This window comes from Megascapheus bottae, chromosome 14 (genome assembly GCF_031878675.1).
Source record: "Megascapheus bottae isolate mThoBot1 chromosome 14, mThoBot2.hap1, whole genome shotgun sequence".
NCBI classification, from domain to species: domain Eukaryota; kingdom Metazoa; phylum Chordata; class Mammalia; order Rodentia; family Geomyidae; genus Megascapheus; species Megascapheus bottae.
Window position 1 is genome coordinate 32,251,123 of NC_143522.1, and position 19,780 is coordinate 32,270,902.

Genomic DNA, 19,780 nt, shown 5'->3' on the forward strand with positions numbered 1-19,780 from the left:
CTGGGATCACAGATTGAGTAGCTGGAACTGCAGGTCAAGGCACCCTTATTCTGGATTTCTGTTTCCTCAAAGGGCTCCAAACGGATCTTGCGTTCTCATGAGATTGTACTGCCCCCAAGTGGACAAGTGGAAACTGACCTGGCCCTGACCTTCTCTCTGCAGGTGAGTGTACCACCTTGGCAGCAGGGATACTTCTAGCTCAGGGCCCTAGGTGTCCCAGGTGAGTAACGCTCTCGTCAGCACCCTGGGTGGTGCACACTGCCTATCCTCACCACCGATGGTGGGCACTCCCTGGCTAACACCCCAGTGACGGGCATTCCCTGGTCAGACCCCTGGGTGCTGGACATGCCTGACTAGTACGCCATTGGTGGGCATTTCCGGGTTGGCGCTCTGAATACTGGGTGCTACCTTTTTATTTACATCATCTCTTTATCCTGGTTTTTCTTAAACAAGTAGAAAACTTTCTTGCCTTTGTTGTATTTTCATCTCCTCTCTTGGTTAAAATGCAATGATGAAGACAAAATAGCAAGGTAATCGGTTAAAAGCTTTTTTCCCTGATGTTTTGAGAAGGTGGGCAGGAATGTGTGGAAATAGAGAATTCTAAGCTGTAAGCCCTTCGAGTATCTGAGCTGTAGCCCTCACCTTGTATGAGATGGGGCTAATGGAAGACTCCCCAGCCCCGGTATGGAGTAGGGAACCCCAGCTCTCTTCAGAGATGAGCCTCGTTTAATCCTGTCCTCAAGTCCGTTCACTGTAAGTCCCCTCAAATCAGGTTGAGATACACCGCACAGGGCTGTGGTTTAGGGAAGTGACCCAGTCCCTGCCGATGCTGACCTCTGCCCTTCCCCATGGCCCACCACCAAGTGTGCCTGGCTCTGTCCACCCTAGCTTCACAGATGGACAGAGCTGGGATCTGACCCCTCCAGCACAGCTTCTGAGTTTTGTATGGGTCTGTCTGTGATTGTGTACTTTTCATGAGAGTCAGATTTATTGATTGTATGCCGATTGCCTGTTTCAGGGCCATGTAGCTTCCAGAAAGTGTGTGTAGGCATGCAGCCGTCCCCTCGTTCTCCTACTGAGTTCTTTTGTGAGCTCTGAGAACCTCTGGGTCTGCTTCCATGCACGCCTCAGCGGTGGGAGCTGCTGTTAGAAGATGCAGGTACTGGGCCGGGAGCATGGCCTGGTGGTAGAGTGCCTGCCTAGCATGCAGGAAGCCCTGGGTTTCATACCTTGGTACCATATACATAGAAAAGACCATAAGTGGTGCTATGGCTCAAGTGGTAGAGCTCTAGCCTTGGGAAAGCCCAAGGACAGTGCTCAGGCCCTGAGCTCAAGCCCAGGACTGGCACCAAAAAAAAGGGGGGGGGAGAAGCTGCAGGGGTGTGGTGGGTGGGGTAGGTGAGTGCACAGTGTACCAGCGTGAACCCCCTCCTACCTCCATGTTGTGGAGGAATGTACCAGGGGGCCGGGCGGGACTGGTGTCTGCAGAGAGGAGTGGCACATCCTCCCAGATGTGCACACACGTGTGTGGGCTCAGCCTGCAGCTGTCAGCAGCCATTAATACAGAAATGAAGCTCCCACCCTCATTGATGTACTGGCCCTTGGGGGGTGCGTAGAGGCAGGGCCACGGGCCCCAGGGTGGCCCTGCAAGGCAGCAGGCCTTCCTCAGACCATGGGTGTCTGTGGCCTAGGGTGCAGTGCTGTGTGAGGCTCTAAGCAGGCTTGCTTATGCTCTCAGTACCCCCACTTCCTGAAGAGAGAAGGCAACAAGCTCCAGATCATGCTGCAGCGCAGAAAGCGGTACAAGAACCGGACAATTCTGGGCTACAAGACGCTGGCCGTGGGCTCGATCAACATGGCTGAGGTAAGCAGCAGACCAGTGCCGTGCTGCTGAACGGGGTGTGTGTGTGTCTGTCTGTCTGTCCTTAGTTCCACAGAGCATTTGCATAGGCAGCTTCTCTTACATGGCCTGTCGTCCCCAGAGTGGTGAGAGGAAGCTCAGGGCTGAGCTCCAGCCTCTTCCTAGATCCCTGGCCCCCGAGCTGCTGAGTGTGGCTACTCCTGCTCCAGAGGGCCTTCCTGGGAAGGTCCCCGTGGATGTCCTCCTCCTGGACATCCTGGAAGGGGATGAGCAAGCAGACGGACAGGCTGAGATCTGAGAGTCATGGTTCAGAGCCAACCCAGCTAAGAAAATCTACGAGAGTCTTCTCTCTACCAAAAAGGCAGAAGTGGAGTTGTGGCTCAAGTGGTAGACTGCCAGCCTTGAGCACAAAAGTTCAAGGACAGTGCTCGAGCCCTGAATTCAAGCCTTAGAACCAGCAACCACAACAACAACAAAGAGAAAGGCAACCCCTAAACAATGGAGCCTGCAGTATCTGGTGGGAGGGAGGACATAAAATGATGGGGGTTGTGGGCACAGAGGATGCCCCCAGGTCGTAGAGCCAAGACTTCTTCACAGGCCTTCCTTCACCTCGGCCAGCTTGTCTCTAGGCTTCAGAACTTGGCAGTCACTGGGCAGGCAGGGGACAATCGGTTGGGCTGTGCCCCCCCACACACGCACACGCACGAGCACGCGCACGCACACGCGCACACCTGTTTTGCACAGAGTTCCTGTGCTGTCCACCCCTACGTAGCCCCAGTACTCCACCTTTCTCAGTGCCCCTCCTCTCTGCTCCATGCTGAGTGACCAGACCTGGCTCTGTCCTCTCCATTAGAATTTTTCACAGCTCTCCAAGCTGTAGCACTGCCTCCACGTCCCATAACCCCCCCCAAAGGCTCAGTCTACTGTGGCCCCTGTGGGCTTAGTGCCTATCCTTTTCCTCTAACCACAGGCCTGAACACTGGACCACGATGCCTGTCTCCCACGGCCCATTGCCCTCAGCTCTCCCTCTCCAGTACCTGTGGTCTCAGAGTCCACTCCTTTGCACTCCCTGGACACCCTTCTCGGTGCTGAGCTGGCTTCTCCACCCATTAAGACCTCCGTCTCTAGGCCCAGATCAGTCCACGTGCACATCCCAGGCCCTGCTCAGTCCGTCTGTGTACACTGAGGTCCAAGGCAGTGCTCCTGTACCCGGTGTGCTGGCGCCTGTCCTTGTCCTGCGGTGCTGTGCCAACTTCCCTGCCTGTCCCGTAGCCACGTTGTCCTGTGTGTCACCGTGGGTGCTGGTGAGCGTGAATGGAAGCTGGTCCCTGACCTTGCTGAGGAGTGGTGGGGAATTGCTCCAATGCTGTGCCTATGGGCCTTGAGCCCATTGTTCTCTGTTCCAGTCCAGAAACAGCAGTAGGGCTCTGCTATGTAAGCAATGGACCAGGGGTTCGGGGAATCTTTTGTATGTGGGGGGGGGGGGTGGGATCAGCTTAGACTCTGGGCCTGGGCGCTGTCCCTGAGCTCTTTAACTCAAGGCTACCGCCCTACCCCTTGAGCCACAGCATCACTTCCAGTTTTCTAATGGTTAATTGAAGATAAGTGTCTCGTAGTCTTCAGTGCCCGGGCTGGCTTTGAACCACATCCTCAGATCTCAGCCTCCTGAGTAGCTAGGATGACAGGCGTGAGCCACCTTGTGGGTTGAGAGAATCTGTAGGCTGGCGTTGTTACTTCAGGCGGGTGCTGGGCTGGAAGGTAGGTCCTCGGGGGCGGGTCCCAGCCATTGTCTGGAAGTGGACAGGGCTGTCCTTCCACGTGGCCCAGGGGTCTCCAGTGCTGGTCATTCATTGTGCCTCCCTCCTGGCCAAACCCACCATGTCCTCAGCTCAGGGACTTCAGGGTACCAAGAACCTGAGCTAGGTGTCCTGGGAGGAGCTGTTGGCAGAAGGCTGGTTTCTGAGAGATGAGCGTTTCTAGGGGAGGAGCACAGCCTCATCGGACGTCCTGCAGAGCTGGCTCTGAGCAGGCAGGGCAGCTATGCCGTCAGCAGGTGGCTACCCCAACTTCAGCAGCTCATTGCCAGGATGTAACAGACTCAGCCGCCAGAGCAGACAGACCCTGGTGTGGCAGACTGAGGTCACTGAGGATGGATGCTGAGTGCTTGGAGCTGTGTCTGCAGTGTTAGGTAGCCCTGCAGGGCACTGTGGATTGTGTCCCTGGCAGGCATACAGGCACAGAGAAGCCCAGGAGAGGCCCAGTGTTGCTATAGACCAGCAGCCAACCTTCCTGACCTGGTGTCTGAAATCATGGAAGCCATGTCATGAAAGCCATGGGAGCGTGTATGGGTGTGTGTGTGTGTGTGTGTGTGTGTGTGTGTGTGCGCACACACACACACACACACATGTGCTTGCTTGATCCTGGGCCTTGAACTCAGAGCCTCATTTGAACCATAACTCCGTTCCAGGTCTTTGGTGGTTAATTAGAGATAAGAGTCTCAAGACTTACCAAAAAAAAAAAAGGGTCTCAAGACTTTTCTGCCTGGACTGGCTTTGAACTGCAATCCTCAGATCTCAGCCTCTTGAGTAGCTAGAATTACAGGAATGAGCTGCCAGTGCCAGCCATGTGAGCTTTCCTAAAATGTATTTGCTGATTTAGTTTAGCCCATATCAAGCCTCAAATTGAAACAAAAGTAAACAAAATCCTTACCATCTGGATCTGATTAGGTGACCCCAAAGGCAGCTTCCTAATTGCAAAGGCCCGATTGGTGAGTCTAAAAGTTGCCTGTGCATGTTTCTAATACAGCACAGGGCCAGGGCAGTGCTGGGTCTGTCTGGTGCGGTGCCAGGCTGCTTCACTGCCCTCTGTGGTTTGCTGAGCACTCTTTCTGACAGAGTTGGCCTCAGGAGCGTGTCAGTCCTGTGAGCCAGCCCCGTAGGCTTCTCGTGCCACAGGCGGCCTCTCCACCACAGTCCTGGGACAGCACGTTTCAAGGGTTAGGAGGCTGTGCTGGCGCCACCAACTGACCTTCAGCCCCACTGTCACTCTGCTTGGCTGTTGCTGAGGCGCTAGGGCTGGGGAGCAGGCAGACTCAAGCTGGTAGCTGGGGCCTGCTTGGGTGGTCTCATCAGGAACACCAGGTGCCAGGTGGCTGTTAGAAAGTCCTCTGTACCTGCCCTCAGTCTGGCGTTGCTTAGCCTGGCACTGAATCTCCACTCAGTCCAGTGTCGTCCTGTGAATCTCCATCCGGGCCCCTGGTCTTTCCGTGTCCTGCTTGGCATCCTCTCTGCAGTCTTGTGTCTTTCCCGTCAGGCACACTCCTTGTGCCCAGGGATGAGGACTGCCTGAGGCGGCAGAACTCTTCAGAACCTTGTCCCCAGGTGATGCAGCACCCCTCTGAGGGTGGCCAGGTGTTGAGCCTCTGCAGCAGCATTAAGGAGGCCTCCGTCAAGGTAGCTGAGATCTGGATCGTCTCCCTGTCCAGCCAGCCCATTGACCATGAGGACAGCTCCATGCAGGCCGGGCCCAAAACCAAGTCCACAGGTGAATCGGGGTGCCTCTCCCCTGGCCATGCGTATGGATGGTCCACAAGGCTTAGAGAAGTTGAGGTGGAAGGCAAAGCGTTTACCGGTTGCTGTCCCACCTGGAAGCATGGAGGCAGTGCTGTGGGTTGTGGGTCTGTGACCCGGTGGTCATGAGATCCAAGTCCTGACGGCCTGCGTCTGGAGGCCTCGTGACCGAGATGCTGGCCCTGTCCTGGGGGCATGTAGCCGCCATCAGCCACTGCCACCGTCACAGATGGGGTGGTCAGCTCTGCCAGCCGTCGTAGCAGAGGCCCCTGTTTGTGGCGGGGCCATCTCCTTGTGGTTCCTCTGCTTCCGGGGGCCACCTGCGGTTTAATCATCACCTTGTTGTCATAGCATCAGGCGGAATCTCAAGGTGCCTTCCCTTCCATCTGTTTATTCTTCAGATAACTACTCAGAGGAGGAGTATGAGAGCTTTTCCTCTGAGCAGGAAGCCAGCGATGACGCAGTACAAGGGCAGGTAACAGGCAGGACCCTGGTGGCCTCATTTTAGCCCTCGTTGTCCACGGTAGTGGAGGGCTGATGTCTGGTCCCACGCTGAGAGTGTGGCATCTGGGGTGGAGGGGTTGGCGGGGGGGGAGGCAGGCACGCTGTACCCTCGTCCATGGGTGTATCTTGCAGGATCTGGATGAGGACGACTTTGATGTGGGAAAGCCCAAGAAGCAGCGGCGATCGATAGTAAGAACGACGTCCATGACCAGGGTTGGTGGAAATTGGATTTACTCACACTAGGGAAGGGTGGGGCACGCCTTGGGGGACGGAAAGGAGGAGGGGCAATGGCGTCTCTGGAAACCCTGGCGCCATGGACCCAGATGAAGAAGACTTGCAGTTCTGAGGCCATTGTCCGCCTGACAGTGTGTGGCCAGTCTGCTGCCTGCACCCCCAGCAGGCAGGGCCCAGAGGAAGCTCCTCTCCGTTCAGCATCCAGACACACCTATGTGTGGCAAAGTGACTTTTTTTAAAAAAAATTAATTTGTTATCAGTGCTGGCTTGTGCACTGTCCATGAGCTTTCTTTTTTCTTTTTACCAGTCCTGGGGCTTGAACTCAGGGCCTGGGCACTGTCCTTGAGCTTTCTCAAGGCTAGTGCTGTACCACTTGAGCCACAGCACCACTTCCGGCTTTTTCTGTGTATATGATACCCAGGAATCAAACCCAGGGCTTTGTGCATGCTAGGCAAGCACTCCACCACTAGGCCACGCTCTCAGCCCACTCTGAGCAACAGCCTCCTGATCTTCTAGTGGAGATAGTTTCGTGGACTTTCCCTGTCTGGGCTGGCTTTGAATCACAGACCTCATATCTGAGCCTCCTGAGTAGATAGAATTCTAGGCATGAGCCACCAATGCCTGGCACAAATATTTTTTATTTGGGGCCTTGTTTCCGGTTCTGTGGGCATGGGAGGTAGCTGTCAAACCTTTTCTGTAAAATGGAAGCTGGAGGCAGGTCTCAGGTTACCCTCAGCCAGGGTCATGTTGACCGAGGCACCAAACCCCTGTGGAGCCCATGCTGGGCCTGCAGTCCTGCAGAACCAGCCTGTGTGGTTGGCCAGGAGTGGCACTGTCCCCCGTTAGCAGGTGTGAGAGGAGCCGTGGGGCTGCCGTGTCCACAGTGTGTGTGGAAGTCTCACCCCCTTGTCACAGGCAGTACCCGTCTGAGCCCAGCCCCCCTCTGCGGGGAGACAGACTTGAGTACCCTCCCTGGACAGGCTTGGCACTGTGATCACCTGCTGAGCCTTGTGTTGTTGCCATCCCAGCAAGTCCTTCTCTCCTTCAGAGTAGGCCTGGGGCCCCTGGATGTAGAGGCTGCCAGCACAACCATGGAGCCAGCCTTTCTCAGCTGGCTCCTCTCAGGGATTCTGAATCTGACCTCAGCTCGTGGTTTCAAGTGTTAAGAGAGAGGAAACTGAACTTGAGAGAGTTCTATCACAGTCATCAGAATTTCAGTGGTTAAGTTGTACCTCCTGCCTGGCCACCACTCAGGGCCTGGCATGACGGTGCTACCAGTGGAGCTGGGTCTCATGTCATTTCTGGCTCTGTTCTTCTTGTCTTGCAGCAGCAGAATTTCAAGCAGAAGGTTGTGGCACTGCTGCGGAGGTTTAAAGTGTCTGAAGAGGTGAGTGGCCAGGCCTCTGCCTTTCCTTGCAGCCATTGAGCCGACTCCGCCCTCGCGGTGGAGCCCTGTGTGCCCATCAGCCAGGTCATCACCATCACCAGTCACTACTTGCCAGTGAGATCACAATGCCCAGGATCACCTCATGGTCTGTTGACGCCAACTTGAAACGAATTCCCCTCACTTCGTTTGTAAGTAGACAGTATAGACAAATGGAGACAGCTCCCATGGGCCCCTGCCTCCTGCAGTACAGCCTGCCTTGCTGGCCCTAACTCTCCCTCACACAGCCTGCCAGGCAGCTTGCATAACCTTCTCAATCAAAAGAAGTCACAGCTGGTTACCCCAGGAGCTGTGTCTCAGAGGATGGGAACAGACTTGGAAAGCCTGTGTCCTGGAGGCCTACACCTGGCTTATGATGGGCAGGGCAGCAGAAAGACAGAAATGTCCTCCTGCAGACCAGCTCTGACTTTCTCCTGGCTTCCTGCTCTCGCTCAGCATAGCTTTAGCATTCTCCCAAACACAGTTTTCTCATTCTTTGTAATCTGACCCAGCCAAGACTATTGCGCATCTTTGAGTTGGTTCTTTTTTGTGTGTGTATGCCAATACGGATACTTGAACTCAGGGCCTGGGCACTGACCCTGAGCAATTTTGCTTAAGGCTAGCATACTACCATTTGAGCCACAGATCCACTTCCAGTTTGTTTTTGTTTTGTTCTGGTTTGTTTTGTTTTTGGTCAAGTGGAGCTTAAACTTTGGGCCTGAGCGCTGTCCCAGAGCTCTTCAACTCAAGGCTACCATCCTACCCCTGGGTCTGGGCATTGTCCCTGTGCCCTTCAACTCAACTCCTTGAGCCACAGCACCACTTCCAGTATTCTAGTGGTTAATTGGAGATAAGAGTTTCAGGTCCTTTTGTGCCCGAGCTGGCTTTGAACCTTGATCCCCAGATCTCAGCCTCCTGAGTAGTTGGGATTAGGGGCGCGAGCCACCACGGTGTCCGCCTTTCCACTCCCAGGTTATTGTCATGTAATTGGAGATTTAAAAAAATCTCATGGGGGGCCGGGAGTGTGGCCTAGTGGTAGAGTGCTTGCCTAGCATGCACAAAGACCCAGGTTTGATTCCTCGTTATCACATACATAGAAAAAAGCCCGAAGTGGTGCTGAGGCTCAAGTGGTAGAGCTCTAGCCTTGAGAAAGTCCAAGGACAGTGCTCAGGCCCTGAGCTCAAGCCCAGGACTGGCCAAAAAAAAAAAAATCTCATGGATTTTTCTGCCCAGGCTGGCTTCAAACTACTCATCCTCCCGAGGTGCTAAGATTCCAGCATGGCCACTAACACCTGACCTGCATTGCCCTTTGGTTACAAATTTCACCGTGAACTCATTTTTCTCTTTGGATTTCACAGCAAGCAATCAATAAAGGTTATGCAGCCCCTCAGAGCATGACTTAGAAACTTCTTTTGTGAGGTTCCCTAGTTTGTCACTTGGAAGAACTCCCATAAAACACAAGGACGCGCCAGGTGTGATGGCTCACCACCTGCAATCCTAGCTACTCAGGAGGCTGAGATCTGAGGATCTCTGTTCAAAGCCAGCCCAGGAAAAGTCGGTCCAACTCTTATCTCCAATTAACCACCAGAAAACCAGAAGTGGGTCTGTGGCTCAAGGGGTAGAGAGGTAGCCTTGAGCTGAAAAGCTCGGGGACAGTGCCCAGGCCCAGAGTTCAAGTCCCACGACCAAGAAAACACACACACATGTGTGAGCAGCAAAGTTCAGCCAAGTTCTTGCCACTTTTCTTCCTCTTCTAATGGCCCACTCCTCATTCTGTCTGAGACCACTTTTGTTTTCTTCACACATCCTGGTCATAACCGCCTGGGGAGCTCCAGTTGGGCTCTTGGCAGCACTCTGGGTGGCACTCTGGAGCTGTGCCTTGCTGTCCTTGTATACACCTCCTTCTGTGGCAGTGAGTCTCAGACCTCTTCTGGCCTCCCTGTCATCTCTCAGTTCCTAGGCTCCTTCCTCATTAAGAATTTGTGGGGCCAGGAGCGTGGTAGAGTGCTGGTTCTTGCATGCACAAAGACCAGGGTTCCATTCCTCACTACCACATATGCAGAAAAAAATCTAGAAGTGGTGCTGTGGCTCAAGTGTAGAGCATTAGCCTTGAGAAAGCCCAAGGACAGAGCCCTGGCCTTGAGTTCAAGCCCCAGGACTGGCAAAAATGGAATTTGTGGCAATGCTCTACTTCTCTATATCAGTTTTTGTCTTAGACTATTATAGGACTGTCATAGCTAAGCACTTTAAAATGTAGGTAATCAGAAACAAGCCTGGAGGCTGCAAGGACAAGACAAGGGTTGTAGAGGTGGGAGTAAGGACAGGACTGCCCTTCTGAACAGTCTGGTTTCCTCGAGTAGTAGAAGGAAGGACGTGGCCACTGCCTCCCTGGAGCACCAAGCTGGGCCCCCTCCTCTGTGCAGGATGGTGGCCTCCGTTGTTTTCATTTAAATGCACATGCAGGCAGTACAGCTATGCAGTTAATTAATTTCTAGCAGAGCTGCTAGAAAACATTTTTTTTTTGAAGTTCATATATTTACCTTTTTTTTTTCCCCCCAGTCCTGGGCTTGAGCTCAGGGCCTGAGCACTGTCCTTGGGCTTTTTTAAGGCTAGAGCTCTACCACTTGAGCCACAGCACCACTTCTGGCTTTTTTCTGTATATGTGGTACTGAGGAATCGAACCCGGTCTTTGTTCATGCTAGGCAAGCACTCTACCACTAGGCCAAACTTCCAGCCCCACAAAGATCATTTTTGCTGTGGAAAAGTGAACTTGACCGTGGCACTATATGCACAAAATGAGCCACAGTAGACTGTGACTCTTGGAATAGGCAAGACACATACAGTGAAGCTGGAAAACATTGAAGAAAAACTAGAAGATTGAAAAAGCACTGGGTGTGGTGGCTCACGCCTGTCATCCTAGCTACTCAGGAGGCTGAGATCTGAGTTTAGCGGTTCAAAGCCAACCCAGGAACTATGAAACCATGAGACTCTCACCTCCAATTAACCTCCAGAAAACTGGAAATGGTGCTGTGGCTCAATGGTGCTGTGGTAGGGTGGTAGCCTTGAGCTGAAGAGCTCAGGGACAGCGCCCAGGCCCAGAGTTCAAGTCCCACGACCAACCAAAAAAACTAAAGTTTCATGGGCATTTCAGGGATCTCAGCTTTCAGCCTGCTGAATAGCTACGATTACAGATGTGAGCCACCAGTGTTTGGCTTCCAGCTGTCTTGTAGATGTCCTGCAGCTGGTACTAAAATTGATGTAGAAGGAAAGGGACTCTCAGACAAAACAGCTCGAGCCAGAGCTGCAGGATCATGCTTGCCATAACCCTTGCTGCTGGAGGCTGAGGTCAGCCTGGATCTAAGACAGAGCAGATCAGAGGTGTAGAAGATCTCATGCCCAAGGCCACTTTTGTGCCCAGCCTGTGAGAATCAGATAAAAAAAGTGTTCAGTGATCCAGATTCTAAGGCACCGGGTCCTTTTTGGCTAAGTGTAAGTGTCTTAGGAACTTGCGGCCCTCCCGGGCCTAGGCCTGCCTTGACATTAAACAACATCACCCTGTAGGCATCTTGGTCAAACATTTTAATAAATTGCCTTTGTTTTAAGAAATGAGCTGTGGTGGCACAAGCCTGTAATCCCAGCACTAGAGAGGCTTAACAGGAAAATTGAGCCTGGGTTACTGAACAAGACTGTCTTAAGAAACAAAGCTGGGTGCTGGTGGTTCATGCCTATAATCCTAGCTACTCAGGAGGTTGAGATCTGAGGATTGTGGTTTGTAGACAGCCCAGGTAGGAAAAGCAGTGAGATATTTCTCCAATTAACCACCAGAAAACGAAGTTTGACTGTGGCTTTTTAAAATGGTAGAGCACAGAAGCTCAGGGATACACCTGGTCCCCGTGATGGGTGGGCGGGGGCAGTTGTGATCGCATACTGCTGGTTAGAGTATGCAGGGCTGCCTCGGAAGACATGCTGCTGCAGTCCCACCCCAGACTGCCCCAGTGGAGATGAGGGCATGTCCAGACCATGTCTGACCAAAAGGGGGGTTCATATCAGCTTCATCTGCACTAACCACACTTGTCAGCTGGCTACTTCCAAAACAGACCGTATGCCAGTTATCCTGTTCAGAGAGAGGGACTGTCGATCTTACATGACACATCTTGGTAGTCTAGCCAGACACCAGAGACTGCCTCCTATGTGACTCCATGCCTGTGTTGTCTGGAGGAGGCCAGCTCACAAGCACAGCATCCCTGGTGGGCCGTCTGGAGGCAGAGAAGATGGCTGTCCTGGTGTGGGGGACTTGTGAGCTGAGGTAGGGATGGCAGTCCACGGCCACCTGTTAGTCCAGGTCACCTTCCTTTGCGTCTAACCATACACGCCCTGTGAGGCTTTGCAGGCTCTTCCTGGACAGACCCAGTGAGGTAGAAAGGCGCCAGATCCGACTCCTCAGTTGGAATGTAAGTAGGTAGACTCCGCCGGCCTCCGAGTCTGCATGGCCCCCAGGCGTCGTCTCGTCTTGTTCTTGCAGACCCTTTGGCACTAGCTCTGGATGACTCAACAGAATCTGGATGGCCAGGCCTCTACAGGTTCCCGACTTGTGTCTGGCATTGTTTCAGGTCCTGGATTCTGAGCAGGACCCTGCAGAACATGTGCCTGAGGCAGAAGAGGACCTGGACCTTCTCTATGACACCCTGGACGTGGACAACCCCAGCGACAGTGGCCCTGACATGGATGATGATGACAGTGTGCTCAGCACCCCCAAGCCCAAGCTCAGGTGAGCTGTTTTGGGCTGCAGCCTGGCTGGTTTGGGGGGTGTGTGTGTGTGTGGCTGGTGCTCTAATACTTGGACACCCTCCACTTTTGGCTTTTTGATGATGAACTGGAGAGAAGAGTAGCACAGACTCTCCTGTCTGGGCTGGCTTTGAACCTTGGTCCTCAGATCTCAGCCTCCTGAGAGGCTAGGATTACAGCTGTGAGCCATCCGTGCCTGACTTGCAGCCTTCATTTCTGATGAGCCTAGCAGAGGGGCTTCTGTGCTGCCTTGTGGAGTGGACGAGTACCCACCGGCCTGACTGTGGGCGTGGTGAGGAGGAATAGATGATGTGGGCTTATAGAGGACAAGAGACTCCTGATCCTCTGATCGGGAGTCTTCTGTGGGGCAGAGTGGCTTTCAGGGTAAGGGATAAAAGCATGATGTGGCCATGCGTGTTCTCACATAGAGCAGGAGCTAAGGAGAGTCAGGAAGAGGACCTCAGCTAGGAGGTTCTTAGGGAAGCCAGAGAGCCGGTGGCAGTGTGGGGTTGTGGATGGCTGAAGAGTGCCAAGGCCCTCTTTTTAGAAAGCTCTGTGACACCGGGGCTGCAGATGGGGCCCCTCCTTCATGGGAGTGGGGAGACGGCAGCTGAGCCTGGTTTGCCCCAGAAAAACAGACAGTTCCTCTCACACTTACTAGGGACATTTGCAGGGCCAGGGAGCCCCAGCAGACAGGGCCCAGAGGAAGCTCCTCTCCATTCAGCATCCAGACCTACCTTGAGTGTGGCAAAGTGACTTTTTTTCTTTTTTAAATTAATTTGTTTTCAGGGGGCTGGGAGTTTGGCCTAGTGGTGGAGTGCTTGCCTAGCATGCACGAAGACCCGGGTTCAATTCCTCGGTACCACATACATAGAAAAAAAAGCTGGAAGTGGTGCTATGGCTCAGGGTAGAATACTAGCCTTGAGGAAAGCCCAAGGACAGTGCTCAGGCCCTGAGCTCAAGCCCAGGACTGGCAAAAAAAAAAAAAAAAAAAGATAAATTAATTTGTTTTCAGTGCTGGCTTGTGCACTGTCCATGAGCTTTCTTTTTTTGTCAGTCCTAGGCTTGAACTGGGGGCCTGAGCACTGTCCTTGGGCTTTCTCAAGGCTAGAGCTCTACCACTTGAGCCACAGCACCACTTCCAGCTTTTTCTGTATATGTGGTACTGAGTAATCAAACCCCAGGGCTTTTGTTGTTACTAAGCATTGTAACCTAAACAGTAGACAGGAATACAGATGAGAAAGGTGAGGGGCGGGAGTTTGGCCTAGTGGTAGAATGCTTGATAAACATGCACGAAGACCCAGGTTTGAATTCTCCGAGCCCCTTATATAGAAAAGCCAAAAGTGGTGCTGTGGCTCAAGTGGTAGAGTGCTAGCTTGAGAAAGCCCAAGGACAGTGCTCAGGCCCTGAGTTCAAGTCCCAGGACCAGCAAAAAAAAGGGGGGGGAAGAAGGAAGGAGGGAGGGCGGGCGGGCGGGCAGGCGGGCAGGCTTCGTTAGAAGCAAGACCACTACTAACCCTGGTCCCAGTGCAGCTCTTCCCCCCATGGCCCACTGATAATGTGGCATTGTTCTGTGGCAACTTAAAACATCTCTTACTCTTCTCCTCCTTAGCTGGCCCCCCCTCCTCTCTGCCTGTGTGTTGCTGGGCTTAGGTCACGGTGCTGACCACCAGCTCTCTCAGGACGCTGGGAGACCTTGTGGCTCATTGAGGGAGTGTGTGGAGTTCAGAATCCTAAAGCTACAAACGGAGGCCCAACTTAGCTATGGTTCAGAGTCAGTGCGCCCTGCTCACCCTGCGGAGCTGCTTCTGCATCTTGGCGCAGGCCCCTCGGTCAGTCTTCCTCTCTCTCCTGCCGCATCCCTCCTCTCTGCCTAAATGAGTCCCCTGCTTGTAGTGCTCTGGAACCAAGTCCAGTCACCTGCAGGGCGCAGGACCTCATCGCTGTGGGCTGTATGCCCTTGGCCAGCGAGTGCCCATAGTTGTAGAGTGAGGCGTGGGCTCCTTGGGAGTCACTGCTGTGTCTCAGCTCTCCACGCCCTTACCACCTTCTCACCCAGCTGGGTGCACCAGCCACCACACGCAAGCTCTGCTAGCCAGCAGAGCTTTCCAACTTGAATGGGTTTCTCTCTTTCCCTCCCCCTTCCCCTCTCTCATTGTCTCCCCCCATCTCTTTCTCCCTAGCTCTCTCCCTCCCTCTCTCCTCATCCCTTCCTCTCCCCCTCCCTCCCTCTCCCCCTCCCCCCCGTATTCATGCTAGAGATAGACATGTCTGATTTGGTTGCTGTGGCCTGGGGTGGCTTGGTTGGTCTGCGTGATCTAAAATGACATGGGCTAGCCGAGTTGATTTCCTCATGTTCCTTGTGTGGTCTGAGATGGCCTGCCCGACCTCTGGGTGGTTTGGGATAGCCTCATTTTGTTCCGGAAGAGCCCCTTTGCTCTAGATGGGTCTAAAATGGTCGCCACCGGTCAGCCTGGACTTGCCTGGATCCTCTGGTGGTACCTTGGTTGTGAACCGTTGGTTGCAGACTCTCCATGCTCACAGCCCAGGCACCCCCATCAGGACTGTGGCAGTGGAGCTGGCACTCATGCTCCGTGTTTTGCTGGCAGCCCTGGGTGAAGGCCGTGAGTAGACAGTTGCCACAGCTGCTCTCACAGAAGGTGGACATGCCAGTCCGACCTGGTGTGCAGACCTCCTCGTGCCAGCTTCTCCAGGCTCTGCCCCAGCTCCAGCACCTGTGGGCCCTTTGGGCTCTGCTCTTCCCGTCTGCCTGTGGGTGTGCAGTCGGGGGAGCCTCCCTTTCAGTGTGGGGGAAGTCTGGAGAATAATCCCTCCCTGAACCAGGCCGTACTTCGAAGGCCTGTCTCATTCCAGCTCACAGACGGAAATTGGGAGTGTCCACAGCGCCCGGAGCCATCGAGAGCCTCCAAGCCCCGTGAGTAGGGGCTGTGCGGTACAGCCCTGGGTCCTTGGGTGGTGGTTCTCCTTCCTCGTTCCATGAGTCGGCGACAGGAGCTCTGCAGGGCCAACACCGGTGAGTGTCCTTGGTGAAGCTGGGCTGTGCTCTGGGCTCCAGGCCCCGCTCTGTGGCAGGTGGCCGTTCTGGGATGACCCTTAGCCTCGTTTAAGGAGCTCACGCCTACTATCTCCTCAAATCCCTGCTCAAAGCGAGGCAATGTCTGCACCTGTTTTCAGCACAGCCTCATTTCCACCTGTCCCCCCAGGCTGATGTCACTGAGAAGACACGGTCCCTGGGATGCCAGCAGCCAAGTGACAGCGTCTCTGACACGGTGACCCTTGTAAGCACCTGCCGGGGCCTTGCTGGCTGTGCGTGCATGCAGGCCGCTCTGTACGGGGCTCCACTGGGAGCTCCCTGTGTTCACACTGCCCTAGGCCCGTGGCAGGAGATGGCCAGGGTGCCAGGCAGCCCAGGAGCCTCTGGCTACCGTCTCCCGGCGTCCCTGTCTGCTGCCTTTGTGTTGGTATTCTTGGAGAAGGTGGCTGCATGTCAAGGTCAGGTCTCTGGTCTCCTGGCAGCAGCCACCCTGAGTTCGCTAGCTGGGAGCTGTAACATGTGGGCATGTCACCTACGGGACCAGGGACTCTTCCCCCCCCCCCCCCCCCGCAAGCCTGCAGCTCCACAGATACAGAGGCTGCACGTGTGTGCACGTACCGCACACACGCGTGGGTTTCTAACCAGGCAGACACGCACAGCTTCCTTCTCTTGTCTCCAGAGTGCGTCAGATCCGCGAGAGCCCACAGTGCAGCCTGAGGACAGCCCGGAGGCAGAGGCCTCCCCCCTGGACGTGTTCACCGAGAGGCTGCCGCCCAGCGGGAGGATCACCAAGACAGAGTCTCTCGTCATCCCCTCCACCAGGTACGGCCCCGGCTAGCCTGGGTGGCTGGCACCGTGGATGGGAGCAAGGCTGCTGTGGCGCTTCCTGGCGTGCGGCTACAGTGCCTACGTGTCAGGATGCCCTCCCACCCGAGGGGGGGGTGACTCCATGCACCCCACGTGGGCCAGGGTCACTCCCTCTCCCCTACCCATGACGAACTAGAACTGAGCCCCCCTGTCTCAGAGCTCCCTGGGTGCAGGCGCTACTCCTATAGGTCGCCCTCCCTTGCCTTCCACCTGCGCTGCCCCAGCACCCTGCCTTGATTCCCAGCAGGTCTGAGGTAAAGCCAGCTGGCCGCCGGGGCCGAAGTACGTCGCTGAAGGAGCGGCAGCCAGCTCGGCCTCAGAATGAGCGGGCAAACAGTCTGGACAACGAGCGATGCCCGGATACACGGAGCCAGCTGCAGGTGTGGGCACAGTGCAGGGAGGGTGTGAGGAGCCGGCTGTGCTGTGCTGTGGACACAGTGCAGGGAGGGTGTGAGGAGCCGGCTGTGCTGTGCTGTGCTGTGGACTCGTCATGGGGAGGATGCAGAGCAGGCTGAAATAAATCTAGAGACAAAGAGTACTTGGCAGACTTGGAGGGCCTCTGGCCAGGTGCCCTCTGTGGAGGAGGGCACTAATCATGGGTCCTTTTACTCAGAAGGTCACCAGGTCACCTGTTAGCCATTTGTTGTTGGTCCACAACAGCCGAAATGTGTGGCTGCTTCAGCCCAGGGAGCCTGTGGTGGGAAATGGTTGTTCTGCACTCCAGCCTTGTAGCTCTGGGGTAGGAGGGGCTAAGGAGGCCAGGCGGGAGGGGTTCGGTGCTGCATCTCCCGGATATGGACTGCCCTTGTCTCCAGATCCCCAGGAAGACGGTGTATGACCAGCTGAACCACGTCCTCATCTCTGACGACCAGCTTCCCGAGAACATCATCCTGATCAACACCTCGGACTGGCAGGGGCAGGTAGGAGGGCAGCTCCGTGACCCGCCGCTAGGTGGGTGAGGGCCAGAGGGGTGTGGCTGAGCAGGGTCCTGCCTCAGAGACAGCCGTGGACTGGGCTGCTGTGCTCAGGTTTGCCAGGACACCCATGGCTTTCTCGGATGTGTCCGTGAGGGGAGGGCTCAGCGCCGTGCTGAGGTCCATGTCCACCTGTCCTTGCAGTTCCTGTCAGACGTCCTGCAGAGGCACACGCTCCCCGTGGTGTGCACCTGCTCTCCTGCAGATGTCCAGGCAGCCTTCAGCACCATCGTCTCTCGGATCCAGAGATAGTGAGTCTGCCGCCCCGCTTCCTCACCTTCTCACCTGTGTCCGTGGCGGTGCTGAGCCCTCGGATGTTGGTCCTGGAGATCATGGATGGTGCTGGACTTGTCAGGCCCCAGACCTGCACCATGGCCTACTCGCATTCCCAGTGTGTATCCTGGCACGTGGGAAGCACGACAAGGGGAGAAGCAGTCTTTAGTAGCCACCTAGCCATCTGCAGAGCCCGCCCCTCCTGTTCCCCAGTCCAGGCCCATCCAGGCAGCCCTCCATGGACGCTTAGGGCTCGTGTGGGCAACACATCAGTGTTTGGTAGCTCTGTAAGATAGGACCAGTATGTCAGAGGACACGCTTTCCCTGGGGCTCAGCTGGGTGGTCCTGGAGCTGGGGTCAGCTCCCCTGAGGTCTGTCCCTCTTCATCCCCCACCTGGGGTTGCAGCTGCAACTGCAATTCCCAGCCCCCCACCCCAGTGAAGATTGCCGTGGCAGGAGCCCAGCACTACCTCAGTGCCATCTTGCGGCTCTTCGTGGAGCAGCTGTCCCACAAGACGCCTGACTGGCTTGGCTACATGCGCTTCCTCATCATCCCCTTGGGTGAGGGCCCCAGAGGGGGCACGGCCCCAGGGACGGGAGGGCGGGGTGCCAACTCAGCACAGTTACTGGGGGAGGGCCCCAGAGGGGGGCACGACCCCAGGGACGGGAGGGCGGGGTGCCAACTCAGCACAGTTACTGGACCGCTTTAGTCGCTTGTGGCGTGTGGATCGTGCATTGTTAACTGCGTAGCTGTAAAATGATGTAAACTGGTGTGTAATCCCAGCTCTGAGGAGGAGGTAGAAAATGGTCACAAGTTCAAGGCCAGCCTAGGCTGCATACTCCTCAAGAAAACACATATAAGTAAATAAAGAGGCCAGCTGGACACCAGTGGATCACACCTATAATCCTAGCTACTCAGGAGACTGAGATCTGAGGATCATAGTTCAAAGCCAGCCTGGGCACTAAAGTCCATGAGACTCTTATCTCCAATTAACCACTAGAAAACTGGAAGAAGTGCTGTAGCTCCAGGGCTAGGGTGGGAGCTTTGAGCTGAAGAGCTCAAGAAACAGCTCCCAGGCCCAGAGTTTAAACCCCATGACCAACTGGCAAAAAAAAACCCGAGGAGGCCAGGTGCTGGGGGCTCACACCTGTAATCCTCGGAAGCTGTGACCTGGAAAGCCAGCCCAGGCAGGAACGCCCATGCGTCTTACCTCCCATGTCCAGGAAAGGCCAGACGTGGCACTGTGGCCCAAGTGGTCGAGCGCTGGCCTTGAGCATCAAGAGGCTCGGGGACAGTGCCCACTCCCTGAGTTCAAGCCCCAGGACTGGCAAAATAAAAATAGGAGGGAGGGAGGGAGGGAAAAAAACGACCTGAAAGTGGTTTGGGTGAGAAGACAAGCTGGGGCCCTGAAGCAGGCACTGCCGGTGTCCCCAGGCAGCCCCAGATTCACGCCAGTGTTGGTTTCTGTGGGCTCGGCCAGGGCAGTGGGGTTGTCTGGAGGCTGGTGGTCCAGCTGCGCGTGGTGACAGCTGTGCTCTTGACCCACAGGTTCCCACCCTGTGGCCAGATACCTGGGCTCGGTGGACTATCGCTACAACAACTTCTTCCAGGACCTGGCCTGGAGAGACCTGTTTAACAAGCTGGAAGCCCAGAACACTGGTGAGACCCGGCCGGGTGCCAGTGGTGGGGAGGAAGGGTGCATCAGGCCACCATCCCCTCCCCTGGAGACTTCCCTGTGCTCCTGGTAAGGGCGGGCACTGGAGCCAGAGGCAGGCCCTCGGGATTTAGGGAGAAGCCTCACTCCTTACCCTGTGGGCAATGCCCAGGACAAAGCCGAGACCTCACCAGGTCACTTCCTCGTGCAGTACAGGACACGCCAGACATCGTCTCACGCATCACCCAGTACATCGCGGGCGCCAACTGTGCCCACCAGCTGCCCATTGCTGAGGCCATGCTGACCTACAAGCAGAAGAGGTAACAAGGTGGGCCCCGGCCAGGGGGCTCGGAGCACCAACCCCTACCTTAGATCCCCTCCCCCGCCTCCCCCTCTGGGTGTAGGCAAGCCACGGGCTCCCTGGGCGAGGGTGGGCCTGTGTGGAGGCTGGGGGGTGGGGGGAGGTTTTCCCAGCCAGCAGTTCTGGCCTGCAGAAGCGTCTGCCAATTCCAAGTCCTGTCAGCACAGCAGATTTGGTTTTGGGAAGTTCTCCTAATGCAGGGAGAGGCAGCTGGCTTAG

At 55.4% G+C, this 19,780-nt stretch overlaps 1 protein-coding gene across 3 annotated transcripts in view; it reads left to right on the forward strand.

Annotated features, from left to right (window-relative positions):
* Window positions 1-19,780, forward strand: part of Pacs2 (phosphofurin acidic cluster sorting protein 2) — a 60,753-nt gene that overhangs the window by 32,327 nt on the left and 8,646 nt on the right. Inside the window, exons 3-18 of one of the 3 annotated variants that reach the window (XM_090344950.1) lie at window positions 73-162; window positions 1,739-1,864; window positions 5,242-5,404; window positions 5,832-5,905; window positions 6,067-6,147; window positions 7,496-7,555; window positions 12,202-12,359; window positions 15,221-15,311; window positions 15,601-15,675; window positions 16,111-16,253; window positions 16,543-16,678; window positions 17,114-17,218; window positions 17,417-17,523; window positions 17,952-18,106; window positions 19,095-19,205; window positions 19,412-19,520. In XM_090344950.1, the coding sequence (XP_090201076.1) occupies window positions 73-162; window positions 1,739-1,864; window positions 5,242-5,404; window positions 5,832-5,905; window positions 6,067-6,147; window positions 7,496-7,555; window positions 12,202-12,359; window positions 15,221-15,311; window positions 15,601-15,675; window positions 16,111-16,253; window positions 16,543-16,678; window positions 17,114-17,218; window positions 17,417-17,523; window positions 17,952-18,106; window positions 19,095-19,205; window positions 19,412-19,520 (1,784 nt within the window). Of the gene's footprint in view, window positions 1-72; window positions 163-1,738; window positions 1,865-5,241; window positions 5,405-5,831; window positions 5,906-6,066; window positions 6,148-7,495; window positions 7,556-12,201; window positions 12,360-15,220; window positions 15,312-15,600; window positions 15,676-16,110; window positions 16,254-16,542; window positions 16,703-17,113; window positions 17,219-17,416; window positions 17,524-17,951; window positions 18,107-19,094; window positions 19,206-19,411; window positions 19,521-19,780 lie in introns of all 3 variants that reach the window. The other 2 variants (XM_090344952.1, XM_090344951.1) reach the window with 2 other exon arrangements.